Source organism: Stenella coeruleoalba (assembly GCF_951394435.1).
Source record: "Stenella coeruleoalba genome assembly, chromosome: 16".
Classification (NCBI taxonomy): domain Eukaryota; kingdom Metazoa; phylum Chordata; class Mammalia; order Artiodactyla; family Delphinidae; genus Stenella; species Stenella coeruleoalba.
The window spans coordinates 83,289,501-83,307,977 of record NC_137162.1 but is presented as its reverse complement, the minus strand read 5'-3'; the positions used below and the strand labels follow the sequence as shown (position 1 = coordinate 83,307,977).

At 46.0% G+C, this 18,477-nt stretch overlaps 1 protein-coding gene across 2 annotated transcripts in view; it reads left to right on the top strand.

Annotated features, from left to right (window-relative positions):
* The window catches only part of RAB4A (RAB4A, member RAS oncogene family), a 56,619-nt gene that overhangs the window by 27,202 nt on the left and 10,940 nt on the right, over positions 1–18,477 (top strand). Inside the window, exons 2-6 of one of the 2 annotated variants that reach the window (XM_079899860.1) lie at positions 4,720–4,800; positions 6,926–7,040; positions 12,597–12,659; positions 13,796–13,950; positions 16,382–16,477. In XM_079899860.1, coding sequence (XP_079755986.1) covers positions 4,720–4,800; positions 6,926–7,040; positions 12,597–12,659; positions 13,796–13,950; positions 16,382–16,477 — 510 coding nt within the window. Of the gene's footprint in view, positions 1–4,719; positions 4,801–6,069; positions 6,123–6,925; positions 7,041–12,596; positions 12,660–13,795; positions 13,951–16,381; positions 16,478–18,477 lie in introns of those variants that run through there. The other variant, XM_079899861.1, reaches the window with a different exon arrangement.

Sequence of the window (18,477 nt, the reverse complement as noted above, 5' to 3'; positions counted from 1 at the left end):
TTTCTTTGAATACTTTTTCAAACCCATCCTCTTTTTTCTTTCCTTCTGTGACTCATGAAAGTTAGATTTGTTGTTTTTTTTTTTATCATCTCAGAACTCCATGAGGCTCTATTAATATATTTTCAGGCTATTTTCTGTTTGTTGTTCAGGTTAGATATTTTCTATCATTTTGAAGCCCAGTTCACTGATTGTTTCCTGTGTCCCCTTTTGTTTTGAGCCCATCCACTGAGCTACATACATCAGTTATTGTATTTTTCAATTCCAGAACGTCCATTTGGTTCTTCTTTATATCTTCCTTTTCTTTATTAAGCCTTTCTTTTTGCTGAAGATTTCTCCTTTTCATTTGTTTCAGTCATGTTGTTATTGCTTGTTGAAGCATTCATGATGGCTGCTTTACAGTCTTTGTCAGATTTTTCAGACGTCTCTATCATCTTGGCACTGGAATCTGTTGATAATATTTTTTCTTTCTGTTTGAGATCTTCCTGGTTCTTGATATAATGAAGAATTTCCGTTTGAATTCTGGGCATTGTTTCATTGTGTTATGAGACCTTAGATTTTTATTTAAATCTCTTGTTTAACTCGTCTCTGCTCTTGGGCGCTGATCTGTGACTGCTGGGTGAGGTGGAAGCCCAGGCTGCCTGCCGAGCTCCCATGGACACCCAGGGCCAGGGCTGTTCCTTGTACTGCTGGGCCAGGGTGAGAGCCCTGGTGTCCGGCCTCCCACACCCCATAACCACATGTCCCCACGGGCACTGTGGCTCTGTACCTGGCCTTGGGACACCACCCTGCTGGGGGCGTCAGGGAACCTCACTGCAGCCTCGGAAGGGTGGTGGTCCGGGCTCCCCACTCAGCCTTTGCTGGCATTGGTGGCGTGAGGCCACAGTTTTTCCTGTAGTGTTTGTCTGGAGTAGAGCAGCTTTGTGTAAAAGGTTTCTCTCTTGCTGGGTTGCCCTTTCCTGGTTCGATGACTTGAGAGAGCAGGCTTTTGTTGGGGCTTCTTAAAATCTGCCTCCATTGGCATTTCCAGGCTGCCAGCTTGTTCAGCTCCAAGTCTGGGAAATACGAGGGAAAAGGAAAAACCCAGGGGACTCATCACTGTGTCATTCCTCAGCCCCCAAGATTCCTGGGCAGTTTGCCACCTTCTCTACACTTTTCAAAGTCTTCTTATGTTTCTTTTATACGTAGTGTCTAGGGTTCTAAGTTGTACTGAGCAGGCAATATGGGGAAAAGTACTTCTACTCCATCTTCTTGGAAGCAGAAGGCCACCTTGGTGTTAAGGGTCATTTTTTGCACATCGAATTCTACATTAGACGGTTCCTTGTTTTTGTGCTCCTGCCCCAACACTGTGAAGATGGTGACCTTTGGGGTTAAGGAACCTTGTTTCTTAATAGGGAGTTTTCCCTTTCTTGCTGATTGCTTTTACAGTTTAATATTGACTCTACCTCATTCTCTGGGGTTTTTTTTTTTTCCATTCCAGAATATGTACTAGACCTATATGTTGGACCTTTTCCTTCAATTCTGCATTTTTCTTAAACTCTCATATTTTCTCTCTCTTCATGTCTCTCTTCTGCCTCCTAGTAATTTTCTCCAGTCTGGATTGCAGTTCACTAATTTTCTCCTTAGTTTTGTTGATTCTACTCTTTAACTCGCCCACTGACTATTTATTTTTAATGACTGCAGTTTTTATTTCTAGACAGACACATTCTGGAAATCTACCTTTTCTTTTGTATCATTTTTTATGGATTCATCTTTTCGTGTGGATTCAGTTCCTTTTTTATGGTATTAATCATCCTGAGTATACTTTGTCAGGTTCTTTTTTTATCAGATTCTTGAAATTGTAATGTCTGTGGATTGCTGACTCACACACGATGGGTTGTTTGAATGTTTTGTAATTTTAGATTGTGAGGATTGCTCGTCTTCAGAGGAGCTGTAAGCATGGGTCTCCTATGTATCCTGGTTTGAGGATGTGTCCTTCCAGAGTGACCTGCATTTGCATCTTCCAGGCATCCTGTTGATATCACTTTCTAAGGCCATTTTTATTGTTTTAACTTTCTTGACTTGGAGGTTCATTGTCGACATGTTTTTTAAGTTTGAATTTCACACTCACCTGTGGAGCCAGCCCATGATACATCTTCAGAGCGTAATGTCTTTCTGCTGATCCTGCTGAGAGGTCGGGCAGAGTCAGAGAAGGTTCCTTGTCCTCCTGAGCTGGTGAGAAGATTTTTCCAGCCTGTCCTTCACTTGTTCAGATTCAGCTCTCTACTCCTTCCTTCACATGGGCACAGACTCTTGAATCCTGTCCCACAGATGTTAAAACTCAATACTGACAACCCTCCATCTGGGGCCCCTACTGCTTTTTCCAGTTCCAAGCATCTAGAGATTTCCTTTTCTTTCCTAAAAGGTCAGCTATGTGTCTTTTTTTAATATGATATATTTTTTCCAGCATTTCTAGTTGTTTAACCCAAGAGGGTTTTCAAAAATAGGGTTTTCTATTTAAGTATGAAAACTTACCTCTTGGAGCTACAAGATTCAGAGTGTGAAGAGTTTTTTGGAGGAATTAAATATTTTTACATATGGAAATTACACATCTTACTTGTCTTTTGTCCAGCAAGGTGCAAGTCAGTTGATATGTTATCCTTTTACCTGTTGAGGTTGTGGTATAATCTGGAAAGCGATTACCATAATAGAGTCCATTGAAGCAAAACTTGCAAAGCAGAAAATAATAATGGAACAAGCATTAAGCCAAAGACTGTGCTTAGATCTATGAGGTTTTGTTTCAGGATTAGATGGACTTGTGAAACTCCTTTTACTATGTGCATATAAAACATAAGGAACATTCGCATTTGTATATATAAATTATTTTTGCTCTCAAGACTTACTTTTGCCTATATATTGGCAGCATCTTTACCTGGTTCTCATCTTCCAGTGTTTACAACCTATGTAATGTATTGGGCTTTATTTCTTAAATGGAAGAGGATATTGAACAAGATTGAGAACTTTCAGTATTTTCATTTTAACCTGGCAATCTTAATTTCTTGGGCTGTGAAAGCTGTTCAGTGACGATGATGAGACTTGCGTATTTTATTTTGTATGTGTGGTAAAATATACGTAGCATGAGATTTGTCATTTTAAAATCAGCAGTTCAGTGGCTTTAAGTACCTTCACATTGTTGTACAACTATCGCCGCCATCCATCTCCAGAACTTCTTCATCTTCTCAAACCGATACGCATATCCATTGAACCCTGACTCCCCATTTCCCCTCTCCCAGCCTCCTCGCAGCCAGCCTTCTACGTTCTGTCTCTGTGAGTTCGACCACCCTGGGTACCTCATATAAATGGACTCTTCTGGTATTTCTCCTTTAGTGACTGGCTTAGTTCACTTAGCACAATCAAAGGGCATCCATGTTGTAGCCTGTATCAGAATTTCCTTCCTTTTTAAGGCTGAATGATATTCCAATGCACGTATGTACCACATTTTGTTTATCGTTGATCTGTCAGTGGATATTTGGGTGGCTTCCATCTTCTGGCGACTGTGACTAGTTATGAACACTGGTGTGGCATGCTTTCAAAACAGGCAGTGAGGTGCATAAAACTGTAGGTATTTTTAAATGCTAACAATTGTGAATAGCACTGTCCTGCAAGTTTAATTGCCTGTGACTATTTGAAAAGCACGAGAGGTTGAATAGGCTTGACCTTTGGGTGATAAGGAATGTAGTTCTTAGGAACAGGGCTGGACCAAGCACCAGCAAACAAATTGACCATTTGTGCTTCGCTGGGTGGGTGGTGGGGGGGAAGGAACCAGGGCTGGGAGCGCATGGTCGGGTCTGAAACAGGAGTGTGGAGGTGACACCTTCAGAGGTGCCCCCGACAGAACCAGGAATGTGGAGCAGGCCCTTCAGGGCCACGGGCTGAGCCTGGCAGCCGGGGGTCAGCAGACGTGGGTCGGGGTCAAAGTGTGAGGGTGGAGAGGGGCTTGGTGCCTGCAGCGCTAGGCTGAACAGAACTAGAGTTCTTCGCCAACAGAAAAAGCCAAAGGAATCACCAAGCCAGTGTCAGGCTACCGATGCCCCATCATTCCGATTCACAGATTCCATTCTAGAAGCCTCTAGTTCCAGTTTATGGAGAGTAGGATCCCAAATTAAATCTATTCCCCTGCGTAAAGAAGAAGTGAAGAGCTCTCTCTATATTGAATGGGACAAATATCACATGCGGAGTACTGACCCAAACCCCTGGGCTTAGGCCGGCCTTCCCAAAGGTCATAGACACAGGAATGAAGGCAAGGCCACAGAAGTCTGCAAGTGCAGGGAAAACTTATACCTGTTTGTGAAAGAAGAAAGGAGTGGACTTCTCAAAGCCTATAAGTCTACCAGGTTTTTTCTTTTGTATAGAAAAATTGCAATTTCTAGGCGATTTTTGCTTGTCACTGTGTGTGTATTTATTTGAATAGCAAAGAGATTTCAGTCATTACAAGAGGAGTTTTCAAACTTCCAGTATCAAAAGAAATTGTCCCCAGAGCAGTTTGAAAAGGCACTGGGTTAGCATATAAGCCATGTATCGAAAAGTTGGAAAGGTAAGTCAGTGTGTTTATTGCCATTTTCACAAAATATTCAGTTACCTCTTTTTTATATTAACTGAGATTTCATTAAATTTTATGATTGTAGTCTAAGTTCGCGGCACCTGCTCTAAAGTTCTGTTTCACGGTCTCTTTCTGTTTTTCAGATTTTTTGTTTAAATTCTTGGTTATTGGGAACGCGGGGACCGGCAAGTCTTGCTTGCTTCATCAGTTTATTGAAAACAAATGTAAGTGACGTCACATGGTCAGTGTTTCTTGCTTCTTTCTTGTTTCTTGTTTCATGTCTTCTCCTGAGAGCGCACTCTTGTGCAGATTTGTTTAGGACAAAACTTCCGAATACGTTTCCAGGGAAAATGTCATAGTTTAAAAATATTTTTAAATGACATAAAAAGTTTATGTTATTAAACGTTTAGTAATCTGATTTTTTATTTAGCATTTCAGTTGCGTAGTGGGTCATTGTTCATTATGTAGTGCGTTGTCCTGTACATTTCCCAGACACTAAAATACAGTATGATGCTGTGGAATTCTGTTTCCTGGCAGGAGTGGCCCGAGAACCCTAGTTGTACATTTTGGATAAGATAGCATTTGCTCCCCAGCGGCCTTGTATTGTCCTTAAGGCAGCTATCGTCATCAGTCCTGTTTTACAGGTAAATAAACAGAGGTTTACAGGACTTGGTGTGTGCACTTGGGATGGTCACCTAGGAACGGTGCATGTTAGACTCAAACCCAGGCCTTTCGACCACAGAAAATATCTTGTGCCGTTGACTTGCCCTGTGTTGGTGAGAGAGGTTGAATTTTGTATTCCAAGCTACTGTAAAAGACGGTAGGTTCGAAAGTCCCTTAAATTAAGCCATGCTTATATAGTAATGGAAAGAATTGTGGAGAATGACCTGTCTATCTAGAGGTAGTCAGGTGAAGGCCCGAGCACAGAAAATTAATCTCACTTAATGAAGCGCCTCTTAAGAATGCATGAGATGCATTAGGTGGCGGGCGGTGGAGACAGAGGCAGCAAAGGGTGTCCTGGGAAAGAGCTCTGAAGAATAAGATTCTAGAAGTGTTTTCTGCTGCTTCCATTTCCATCGACCAGGAGCTTGTTGGAAACTTCATGTAGTGACACGGACCCAGCGTGGCTCAGCCCCTCTTGAATTGACAGGCGTTCACCCGCTGGGCGGCCTGGGGTTCTGTACGAGTTACCCAGACTTTGCATTGTTCCATCCCAGAAGAGGGGACGCTGGGCCAGGTGCCCGGCCTCGGCGGACACTCTCCCTTCACATCCTCCCCTCACCCCTCACGACCACAGTAATGATGTAAGGAGGCTTCACTGTATTGCTCTCGTAGCTGTGTCTTAATCAGGATGCCCTTGGCCTTTTGTTACTGCCTTCGAAGGCTTCTCCCGCCAGGCTGGCCCAGTAGCTGGGCACCAGCGGATGTCCACGCCGGTCTGCACTGTCTGGGCCTGAGACAAGCTGCTGAAATCAGACCCTTTCCTCCCCCAGGCCTCCAGGGAGCAATGAACAAACACAGCTGTCAGATGGCGCCCTGGTTTCTGGTACAATTAAATTTTATCCTATAGTTATAAAATATAAACCAGTCCATGGACTGTGTAGCCAGGATATTTGTTTTTTCTTTTCCTTTCACATCACAGAAATTTTCTTTTATAAGACAGCTTATTCCAGTTGGGTTTAGCAAACTACTTATTTTGCCAACCTCCCTACCCATTCAGACAGTATTGATTTCTCCAGCAAATTCATTCCAAATGATTGCCACACACAATACTCGAGTTCATGAAACTCAACAGCTGTAATGTGCATAGAGGTCTTGGTTTGGGGTGTGTTCTGAGTTTTTTACTCTATCTTTTCTTCTTTTTCCCTTAATCTTGGGTGAGCATCAAGTTTCTTTCTTGGGCCACGGTGCCTCTCCTTCCCTTTACTTCTGTTTCTTTAGAATGTTCGTCCTAATAGTTGAAACTATCGTTGGCCAAGTTGCAGTCTGTCACTGGGCAGTAAGCCCTCCAAGATGGTACCCAGTATTTTGTGCAGTTGCCATTCACGAGAACCTTAGCGGTGGTCAGGTAGATGTGGTCCTACATGGCGTGGCCACCAAGCCTCAGCTTCAAATACATGGCTTGTTTAGGTGTTTTGAGAAGAAGCTTTATTGTCTCCTTGAGAACAGGAACTGTGTGTATTCTGTTTAAAACAGTGAGTGCTTATTAGCATCTGACTGTTGGAGAAATGAATGGCGACAGTAAATTACATTTTCCATTGACAGCACTCTTGATTTCAGTGTTACTTGTATAAATCTATAAGCCTGTTTCCCTAATGTTCTAAAATAAAATTTCTTTTTCTTTTTCAGTCAAAGATGACTCAAATCACACAATAGGAGTGGAATTTGGCTCAAAGATAATAAATGTTGGTGGTAAATATGTAAAGTTACAGATATGGGACACGGCAGGCCAAGAGCGATTCAGGTAGCTTTTTCTCTAACTTAATAAAAATATTTGAAAAGTGGGTTTGAAATAATCAATTATATTCTCATAATGTATGTGGTCCCCTCCTCCCTCCCCGCACCCTCACAGATTTTAGAAAGTTCACCTCTGGAAGCTTTAAGACAAGCTAAAAGTCAGTTTTTCTCCACACAGCATTGATTTACGAAAGAATACGTTAGAATCTCTTCCGAGTGCACGCGTCCTAATTTGGAGGCGAATTTATTCTTTGGGACCTAGTGGGTACATTAGGAGGTCGTGGCATTGCATATTCCACACATTACTTTTGGATTAAAATCAAGGCAAAGTAGTAGCACAGACAACTTTTCTCTGTATTTCACTTTAAAAGGAGAATTTTTTAAAACCTCTTTGGGGGTTGGTTTTGCTTTACATTAAAACATTCCACAGAATATTCTCTCCTCAGCACTTGCATTACGCTGAAGTCATGATCGACGTTTGGAATGATGACCACAGTCCACAGCAGATAGGTTCCATGTTTGATATTCTGTAACTACTAAAGCAGGAAAGTAGATTAATATTTTAGTTGTGTTTTTTTGAATAGATACAGAAAGTCAAACAGAACAGATATTCACAGTTACAAAATGCAGTTAAATAGAACTCAATCCCAGTGCAAGCATTTCACTTAAAGTCAGGTATAATATTTTAAATGCTCAATAATTGTTTGCTTCAAAAGTATCGTAACTAGAGCTTCCCTGGTGGCACAGTGGTTGAGAGTCCGCCTGCCGATGCAGGAGACCTGGGTTCGTGCCCCGGTCCGGGAGGTCTCACATGCCATGGAGCAGCTGGGCCCGTGAGCCGTGGCCGCTGAGCCTGCGCGTCCGGAGCCTGTGCTCCGCAACGGGAGAGGCCACAACAGTGAGAGGCCCGCGTATCGCAAAAAAAAAAAAAAAGTATCATACCTAGACTTCAGACAGTATTACTATAAAGCTATTGTAATCAGAACAGCGTGGTAGGACTTCCCTGGTGGCGCAGTGGTTAAGAATCTGCCTGCCAATGCAGAGGACATGGGTTCGAGCCCTGGTCTGGGAAGGTCCCACATGCCGCGGAGCAGCTGGGCCCGTGAGCCACAACTGCTGAGCCTGCACATCTGGAGCCTGTGCTCTGCAACAAGAGAGGCCACGATAGTGAGAGGCCTGTGCACCGCGATGAAGAGTGCCCCCTGCTCGTCACAACTAGAGAAAGCCCTTGCACAGAAACGAAGACCCAACACAGCCAAAAAAATAAACAAATAAATAAATAAAAATAAATTTAAAAAAAAAGAATCTGCCTGCCAATGCAGAGGACATGGGTTCGAGCCCTGGTCTGGGAAGATCCCACAAGCCACAGAGCAACTAAGCCCATGTGCCACCAACTACCAAGCCTGCGCTCTAGAGCCTGCGAGCCACAACTACTGAGCCCATGTGCCACAACTACTGAAGCCTGCACACCTAGAGCCTGTGTTCTGCCACAAGAGAAACCACCGCAATGAGAAGCCCACACACCACACCGAAGAGTAGCCCCCGCTCACTGCAACTAGAGAAGGCCCACGCTCAGCAATGAAGACCCAACGCAGCCATAAATATATAAATTTATTTTTTTAAAAAGAGAAAGTACCTTGGACAGACTTAGAAGGACTTTCTTATTTAAAAAAAAAAAAAACAGTGTGGTACTGGCAGAAAAATGGACATATGGGTGAGTGGAACAGAATAGAGAGCCCAGAAATAAACCCACACACCGATGGTCAATTAATCTTCCACAGAGGAGGCAAGAATATACAATGGAGAAAAGACAGTCTCTTCGATAAGTGGTGCTGGGAAAACTGGACACCTACATGTAAAAGAATGAAATTAGAACACTCCCTAACACCATATGCAAAAATAAACTCAAAATGGACTGAAGACCTAAATGTAAGACCAGGTACTGTAAAACTCCTGCAGGAAAAGCAGAGGCAGAACGCTCATTGGCATGAATCGCAGCAATATCTATTTGATCCGTCTCCTTAAATAATGAAAATAAAAGCAAACATACACAAATGGGACCTAATTAAACTTAAAAGCTTTTGCACAGCAGAGGAAACCATAAACAAGACAAAAAGACCACCCTCAGAATGGGAGAAAATATTTGCAAACGAACCAGCTGACAAAGGATTAATCTCCAAAATATACAAACAGCATGCAGCTCAATATCAAAAAAAACCAAACAACCCGATCAAATAATGGGCAGGAGACCTAAATAGACATTTCTCCAAAGAAGACATACAGTTGGCCAACAGGCACATGAAAAGATTCTCAATGTCACTAATTATTAGAGAAATGCAAATCAGAACTACAGTGAGGTACCACCTCACACTGGTCAGAATGGCCAACATCAAAAAGTCTACAAAAAATAAATGCTGTAGAGAGTGTGGAGAAAAGGGAACCCCTCCTTGTGCTGTTGGTGAGAATGTAAGTTGATGCAGCCACTATGGAGAACAGTATGGAGGTTCCTCTAAAAACTAAAAGTAGAGGCCAGCCGAGGGCAGGGATGAGTGAGGCAAGGACTGGAAAGACAGAAATTAAGTGAAAGTCTGCTGACCCTCACCCTCTTCCCCCACCTCTTCCTTAGCTGCTGGCAGCCAAGTGTGTATGTCTCAGGCAGGAGAAACGATTCTTATCTGCAGAAAAATAGCCCCAAAGAAAAGGCTTAAAGATCCTAACATTTTGGTTCCCCAATGAAATAGACCAATTTCTGTCCAGCCATCTCACAGTGAATAGCCCACACATAAAGAGCGTCTTTTAGAGTTTGGCATCCTTGTCCTTGAATATAAATGATCAACCAAGGATCAGCAGACACTTGACGAAAGTTTTTAGGATAAGAGAAAGAGCCCAAAATAAAGAAAATAGAAACTTTCAGGGAATAGACAGAAACTAAAACTACAGTATCCTCACCAATAAGAATAGATATTGCGTTCAGGGAATGAGAACAAACTTATAATTTAAAAAGAGCAAAATTAAAATAATATATTAAATAAAGTAGTGCCCTTCCAGAAAGTGAAACGGTAAACTTGAGATGAGAAAGGGAAGAGACAGCATAAGGGCTTCCCTGGTGGCTCAGTGGTTGAGAGTCCGCCTGCCGATGCAGGGGACACGGGTTCGTGCCCCGGTCCGGGAAGATCCCACATGCCACGGAGTGGCTGGGCCCCTGAGCCATGGCCGCTGAGCCTGCGCGTCCGGAGCCTGTGCTCCGCAACGGGAGAGGCCACAACAGGGAGAGGCCCGTGTACCGCAAAAAAAAAAAAAAAGACAACATAAGAAATCATACAGAGTCAGTCTAGGAAGCTCAAGGCCTTACCAGTTAAGCCTTCCCGAAGACAGAAGAGCAGAAGAAACAGTAAAAGAAACAATCGAAGAACATTTTCCACTAGAGGAATGAGACTCTGTAAGATTCCACCGTACACCAAACACAGATGAGGGGGGAAAAATCCAGACCAGGTCTGCCACGTAAAAGTTCACAACACCAGGGATGAAGTGAAGATGCCAAAAGATTCCAAGAGGGAAGAGCAAATCACATATCAAGAATCGAAAATGAGAATTGCGCTGGACTCTTCAGCAGCAACGCTTGGAAGCTAGAAGATAACTAAAGCCTTGCCTTCAAAACTCAACGGGAAAAATTTTTTCCAACCTAAAATTATGAACTCAGCCAAACTCTCCATTAAGTGTGAGAATAAAATCAGAAATACCTTCAGTTATACAAGAATGGAGGGAAACAAAGGTGGTCTTTCATATGTTCTCCCTTAGAAACTTCAGGAGGATATGCTTCACCAGCACAAGGGAGGAACCGAGAGAGGAAGGCCCCAGCCTGGGGAACAGGGAGGTGGCGGGAGCTGTCTGAGCCCCATTTCTTAGGGGTCCTTAGGGAGGTTCCAGTCCGTAGGCACGATCGATTCGATCACTGACCATTGGGGGTTGAACTTGAGCCCCGGTCCCTGAGCACCAGGGCCTTGCAGGCCTCGAGGAAGACCTGGAGGAGGGGCTGAGGGCCACAGGTGACAGAGGGGACGCGCGTGGCAGGGCTCCAGGCAGAGCTGGTGGTTCGGATCAGGACGGTGCTGGTGAAGGTGTAGACACGTGCACGGTGTAGGACCTGACCAGTTGGTGAGACGGGTCCTGACAGATGTGTCCACTGCGGGACACGTTGCGTCACATCACTTTGTGATGGGCACAGAGTGGGTGGAGAGATTCCTGGCTGTGTAAACAGAGTGGGTGGTGGGGCCGCCTCCCGGAGGGGCCTGTAGGCCGGGAGCCAGAGTTCTGCCTGAGATGTTGACTGTGACGCGTGCATTGTGGTCACACGGAGAGTTGCCGGGCTGGCGGATGGCTCTTACGGAAGTAGGCTGAGCTGAGGATTAAACCGGAGTTGAGAGCGTTGGGAGAAAAGAGAGTGGCATGGACATATATCCACTACCGAACGTAAAACAGCTAGTGGGAAGCAGCCGCATAGCACAGGGAGATCAGCTCGGTGCTTTGCGACCACCTAGAGGGGTGGGATAGGGAGGGTGGGAGGGAGGGAGACGCAAGAGGGAGGGGATATGGGGACATATGTATGTGTATAGCTGATTCACTTTGTTATAAAGCAGAAACTAACACACCATTGTAAAGTAATTATACTCCAATAAAGATGTAAAAAAAAGGGAGAGCCCAGGACCCAGCCTGGGGGAAGGAGCTCCAGGACCAGCAGGGCAGATTCAGAGGAAGGTCCGGAGTAGCTGGTGTGAGAGGAGACTGGGAGGGAGTGGGGCTGCGGCCTGGGGGCGGGGGGAGGGGTCCAGGCAGCAGGGGAGGGCAGGTGCCGCGGGGTCCACGGGGCAGGAGGAGGCGGTGCTGGCGAAGCAGCCCCTGAGACGTGTGGGTGCGCGAGGGGCCCACGATGGGACGGCAGCGGGAGCGTAGCACCGCCTGCCTGGCTCTCGTCCAAGATGGGAGGTGCCGGAGCCCATTGTATTCTGTGAGTGGGGAAGTCTTCGCGCGGGGAGAGAGTCGAGATGCAGGGGAGAAGGTGTGTTACTGCAGGAGAAATCCTGGAGCTTGTGGGAACGGGCGAGATGCGCTCGGGTGGGGGCTCGCTGAAGACAGGTGAGGCCGCGCGGCCGGGCGTGGGAAGCGCAGCCACGCGCGGCCCCTCGTCCACAGGAAGGCACGGACCCCGGGCAAGCAGAGGGGCTGCCGAGGGCTTCGTGCCCTGGGACTCTGTGATGCCCCCTTTCTGCCCCTCCCCCGACGTTCTCAAAGGCACCCTCAGTTGTGCGGGGCAGCCTCATGCCCTCCAGGGAGGATGACCCTCATCCCAGCCTCACGTCCCGCCTCCCTGTCGCTCCTGTGATACGATTTCAGGCAGGACAGCCCTTCAGGCCCATGTTCAGATAACTTTGAATCATTTCTCTTTAAAGCACCTCCGTCCCTATGTTGTGGTTTCCAAGGCAAAAATGGGTGTTTTGTGTGGGAAGATGGTGCCCAGGGGTACGGGCTCTGCGTGGTGGAAAGTGAAAGCCTGTAACTCTTCCAGGTCTGTGACGAGAAGCTACTACAGGGGTGCGGCAGGGGCGCTGCTCGTCTATGACATCACCAGGTAATGACACCCCTCGCCGGCCTGTGCTCCCCGAGGTCCGAGCCTCCCCGCGGGTGTGCTGGGCACGTCGGTGGCAGGGCTGTGGGGCGGGAAGCCCCTCAGCCCTTTCCCTGGGGGTCTTGGGCATTTTCGAAGCAGCCCCTTCCACCACTTTACCATGTAAAGCAGCATGTTCCCAAGCTTCAGATAGATAAGCACCCCCAGTGTCATTATGTTTCTTAACATGGTGTTTTGATGCTTTCCTTAAGGTTTGCAAAGTGAAGCTTTGCGTGTGGTAAATTATTAGAAGTAACGGACCTCCATCAAGCACAGGCTCTAGGCTGGGACGGCCTGGGTTCAAAGCCCACTTGCCGTCACCAGCGGTGTGAGTCCTCCGGCGAGGTGCTCCGCTGTCTGGACTTTAGTTTCCTTGTCTGTTCCATGGAGTAATGACCACGTAATACTTGTGAGGTTGTTGGGCGGTTGATTTGGTTCACATAGAGCTCTTGGCCCATCGTAAGGATCTGAGTGCACTGTCCTGCATGTAGCTATCACCCAGGTATCACAATTAAATTTAAAATTCAGTTCCTCGGTCAGTCCTTAGAATATACGAGGGTTTTATCCTTAGATAGATGAGGGCTGAAAACAGTCCTGAAGGTGGATGCACCTGACCCAGTCCTGGCTCTGCCACTGGCTGCTTGTGTGACTTTGGGCAACTTAGTCTCTCTGGGCCTCAGGTTTCTTGTGGAAACAGGAGATAATAAGACTCTGTGTCACAGAGTCCTTACAGAGAATCAGTGTGTTAAATTCGTGTGAAGCGAAGTACCAGCACATCACACGGATCCACTGAGTGGCAGCAGTTAGCCTTAGGTCCTGCTCGCATGTTGCATGAACCGAGAGCCCAGTAAATACTGACCCTGCTTGGGCAGACGACAGACAGCAAGCTTCTGACTTGTTGCCTCGTTTTCATGGAAACAAGATGAAATGCACCCTGTTGGTGTGGTGTACACCTGGGGCATCCAGGTCATCTGAGTCACCCTAAAGGTTGTGGGCGTTGCCCTGCGTGTGTAGAAGCGCTGTGAGTGGTGTGAGTGACTGGAAAGAGTTGCTAGCTTTATAAAATACATGTGCTATTTTCACAATCTTATATTACGCAGCCGAGAAACCTACAATGCGCTTACTAATTGGTTAACAGATGCCAGAATGCTCGCGAGTCAGAGCATCGTCATCATCCTCTGTGGGAACAAGAAGGACCTGGACCCCGATCGGGAAGTCACTTTCCTAGAAGCCTCCCGGTTTGCTCAGGAAAATGGCAAGTGGCCTTGCACCTGTCACACCTGCTGGAGGTTTAAGACGCAGCTGTAGTTAGGAAGTGTGGAACCTCCTGTTGTTTTCACTGTGCATTAGACGCATTTAACATAGTCTCACCCTATTGCATTCTGCCCACGAAGGTCACTATGATGAGGGACTTCCCTGGTGGTCCAGCGGTTCAGACTCTGTGCTTCCACTGTAGGGAGCGCAGGTTCCATCCCCGGTCAGGGAACTAAGATCCCGCATGCTGTGTGGTGTGGCCAAAAAAAAAAAAAGAGGTTACTGTGATGATAAAAGCTAATCTCTTAGCATTCTGTGGTGACTTTTCAGTCTAGGATCTTCGATATCACAGGTCTTGGTTTAAAGTGAAATTTATAACAATCTTTAAAGGCCCTAATCAGATGATGTCATCTTTTATAAAATAGAATTTGAAGCTAAGTTAGTGAAATATTAGACGTAAATAGAAAGGGAAGCAGTAGAAGACATACTGGACTAATTGGCTGTATTTCACTTACATTAAATTTAAGTCATTTTGGGCTTCCCTGGTGGCGCAGTCGTTGAGAGTCTGCCTGCCAATGCAGGGGACACGGGTTCGAGCCCTGGTCTGGGAAGATCCCACATGCCGCGGAGCAACTGGGCCCGTGAGCCATAATTACTGAGCCTGTGCGTCTGGAGCCTGTGCTCCGCAACAAGAGAGGCCGCGATAGTGAGAGGCCCGCACACCGCGATGAAGAGTGGCCCCCGCTCGCCGCAACTGGAGAAAGCCCTCACACAGAAACGAAGACCCAATGCAGCCAAAAATAAATTAATTAATTAATTAAAAAAAAAATTTAAGTCATTTGGCTAAAGATGCCTTTGAAACTTCTCTGAATTTCCGTATAGAATACATAAGGATGACACGTAAAATTAATGGTTGCTTATAGACGGCTGAATGAGAATTCACTACTAGGCATATACCCTGAGAAAAACCATAATTCAAAAAGAGTCATGTACCAAAATGTTCATTGCAGCTCCATTTACAATAGCCAGGACATGGAAACAACCTAAGTGTCCATCATCGGATGAATGGATAAAGATGATGTGACACATATATACAATGGAATATTACTCAGCCATAAAAAGAAATGAAATTGAGCTATTTGTAATGAGGTGATTGGACCTAGAGTCTGTCATACAGAGTTAAGTCAGAAAGAGAAAGACAAATACCGTATGCTAACACATATATATGGAATTTAAGAAAAAAAATGTCATGAAGAACCTAGGGGTAAGATGGGAATAAAGATGCAGACCTACTAGAGAATGGACTTGAGGATATGGGGAGGGGGAAGGGTAAGCTGGGACAAAGTGAGAGAGTGGTATGGACATATATACACTACCAAACGTAAAATAGATAGCTAGTGGGAAGCAGCCGCATAGCACAGGGAGATCAGCTTGGTGCTTTGTGACCTAGAGGGGTGAGATAGGGAGGGTGGGAGGGAGGGAGACGCAAGAGGGAGGGGATATGGGAACATATGTATATGTATAACTGATTCACTTTGTTATAAAGCAGAAACTAACACACCATTGTAAAGCAATTATACTCCAATAAAGATGTAAAAAAAAAAAACACATCTCACAAAAAAAGAAAAAAGATACTTAGAAAAACATAGCTTAGGTTTAAAAAAAAAGAATTCAGGCATTTTAAAATAACTTTAATTTTTGGAAGCAATCAACAACTAAAATATCCTACTATCACCTTTCAGTTGGACTCCAGGACCACCCACTTACACTCTCACAAACGAGCAGGGTTTCTGCTAGGAAAATAAACAGAAGCCTTCATGAGTTTGTAAAGAAGCTGTTAAGAAACATGCACACTTAGAATGTTAAAGGTCGAAAGGAATTTATCTGTCATTTAAGTGAAACTCATTTTTACAAGGAAGGAGACAAGGGTCTGGAGAGGTTGTGGTTTGCTCCCAAAAGCAAGGAGAGCAGCCTTCTGCTGCATGAGTCACCAGCTGGTGCATAAGAAGAGGGCTCGTTCGTGGAAGATCCCCTCACTGTCAGGGCGGCACACCAGCTGTCAGCACTTGTAGGTTGTATCTGTGGTGACGTGGAGACTATTGGAAAGGCAATTGCTACTTTGTCTTATATCAACAGCCGGGTGCCTTCAGCCAGCCTGCTTCCTTACCAGCGTCCTGCTTGCTTAGTTTCTTCAACACATTTAAGTGCTAGCACAAAATACTAGTTACTTTTTGGGAAAAGTTAGATTTCTTCTAATATTTAAAAAAATATTTTGACATTTATTGATTTCATATTTGCAGAAATACCTGGTTTTAAGTACTAAATTTGTTTCGTCTATTATTCTAAGAGTGTACTAAGCTGGCAGTTATGAATCGAATAATTGTGATTGTCTTCTAAATATGGCTTCGTGTTTTGTTTGATGTCGATTTTAGAGCTGATGTTTCTGGAAACCAGCGCACTAACCGGGGAGAACGTGGAAGAGGCCTTTGTACAGTGTGCGAGAAAAATACTTAACAAAATTGAATCAGGTAAAAGGCTTTCCATTAATAAACTTTCCTTTAGCGTCATTTCCTCTCTAGCTCAGCAGTGTCACTTTTCAGTACTTCCAGGAGTGCTTTGGTCAGAGTGGCCTCTCCCCCTGCCGACCTGCAGTCACCACTCACGGGCTTGAAGGTCTTGTCCGCGGCTGAGGTGGGAGCCCACGCCTCCTTCACGGCGGCCTCCTTGGCCCCAGTGACAGAAGGGACAGAGTCAGGGTGTCAGGGCGCGTTTGCTTTTAGAACCACAGCCTTTGTTGGAGCCATCCCTTCAGGAAGAATGGACCTTTGTCCGCGCTCCGTCAGCACCTCGGGCTCTGCTGGGCCAGCGGTCGTGTGTGGTGGATTGACGTGATCTATGGGCACCTCGCGGGGTGCCGCTGGTTTAGATCAGGCGTCGGGGAGAATTTACTCCCGAAGCTCACTGAGCGTGCCTCAGTAGTAACCTGTCTCATCATTGTTCTATTTGCTGCTTCAGTAAAAATAAATTTACAATACCCCTAATTTAGGCAGCTGACAAAGTAATATGTAGTTGTCATTTATTAGAGTTACTTTCTATTAAGTATCACCGCAATTATATGTGGACATTCAGTTTTTAATTGATTCATTCAAATATATGAATGCCTGTTCTTTGTCAGGTACTGGGATACAGAAATAAATTAATCACAGCCCTTGCCCTCAAGAAACTCTTTCATGGGAAGCAGTCAAAAGATAATTATAATACGGTGTGGTCGATACAGTAACTGAGAAGCGCACAGGATCTTGGGGCACACGAAGAAGGAGAACCTACCTGCTTAGGAGGTGATATCAGGAAAGGCTTCCAGGAGGAGGTGGCAGCCGAGCTCAGGCTGTCAAGTGTGAGGAGGGGAGGCCAGCAGGGACAGCGCGAGTGGACACTGGGGGAGAAGTTGAAGTTTCTAGAACAGACGGACCACAGCGGGGAATGGCAGGAGAGAAGGCTGAGGAGAGGCAGCAGCCAGGCCAGGGATCGTGATCCGGGACCTAGAACTTTACCCTGTAAAGGGTGACCGAGTCTCCACCCTGCCTGTATGCTAGAGCCTCCTGGGATACATAAAAGTTTGAATTCCAAGACCCGCCTCTAGAGATGCTGAATTAGGCCCTCAGCATCAGATTTTAAAAAGCTCTCTCGTGTGATTAATTCTGATGTTTGTCCACGACTGAGCACTGCGGTAGGGGTAAGTGGCCATTCAGGGGCGGGGGCCGTGAATGACGTGGTCAGATTGTGGCTGGAGGCAGATCGTGTGTGTGGGTGGTCACATCAGGGACATGCTGGAGGGAGCCCAGGGCCGATGGCCAGGATAGCAACAAAGGCATCTTTGAGTTATCCGAAAAAAGATGCCTGATTAAAGCTTTATCAAGGGTGTGGAAGCGGAGATGAAGAGACGTAGATGAATCCAAGAAACGCTTTGGCAGTGGCAGCGTCCTGACTCAGATGCTAACTAGCGGGGCGGGGCCCTTGCCTCTGGGGAGGGGACTGAGAGGTGGGGTCAGGAAGGGAGGAGGGGTTGAGGGCAACTAGGTGTCACACCTGGGTAACTCGGGGACCCAGAGGGTCATGGCAGAGCCAGAGGGCAAGCCGGTTCAAGGGAATCCAGATGCTTCTGTTTTGGAGTGTTCCCTGGGCAGCGTCACTGGAACAAACGCGAGGAGGCATGCAGGAGGCTGTGGGGAGAATTCCTGGCTGGCGGAGTCTGCTTGGAAACCATCAGTCTGTAGGAGTAGTGGCAGCTCTGGAAGGAGCGAGACCACGCAGCGATCAGTGGAGAGTGGGAAGGGCAGTGGCCCAGAGCGAAGCCCTGGAGGCCGGAGGATGAGAGAGAGGAGGGGGAAGTCATAGGTATGTGAAGGTATATGAAGAGATCCGGGAACGTGGGTATCACTTTGGCCGAGCTTCAGCCAAAGGGTTGTTCATTATCAGATGCATCAGAGGAAAGTCTCATAAGCCAAGACGTGAGCTGAAAAGTGTCCGG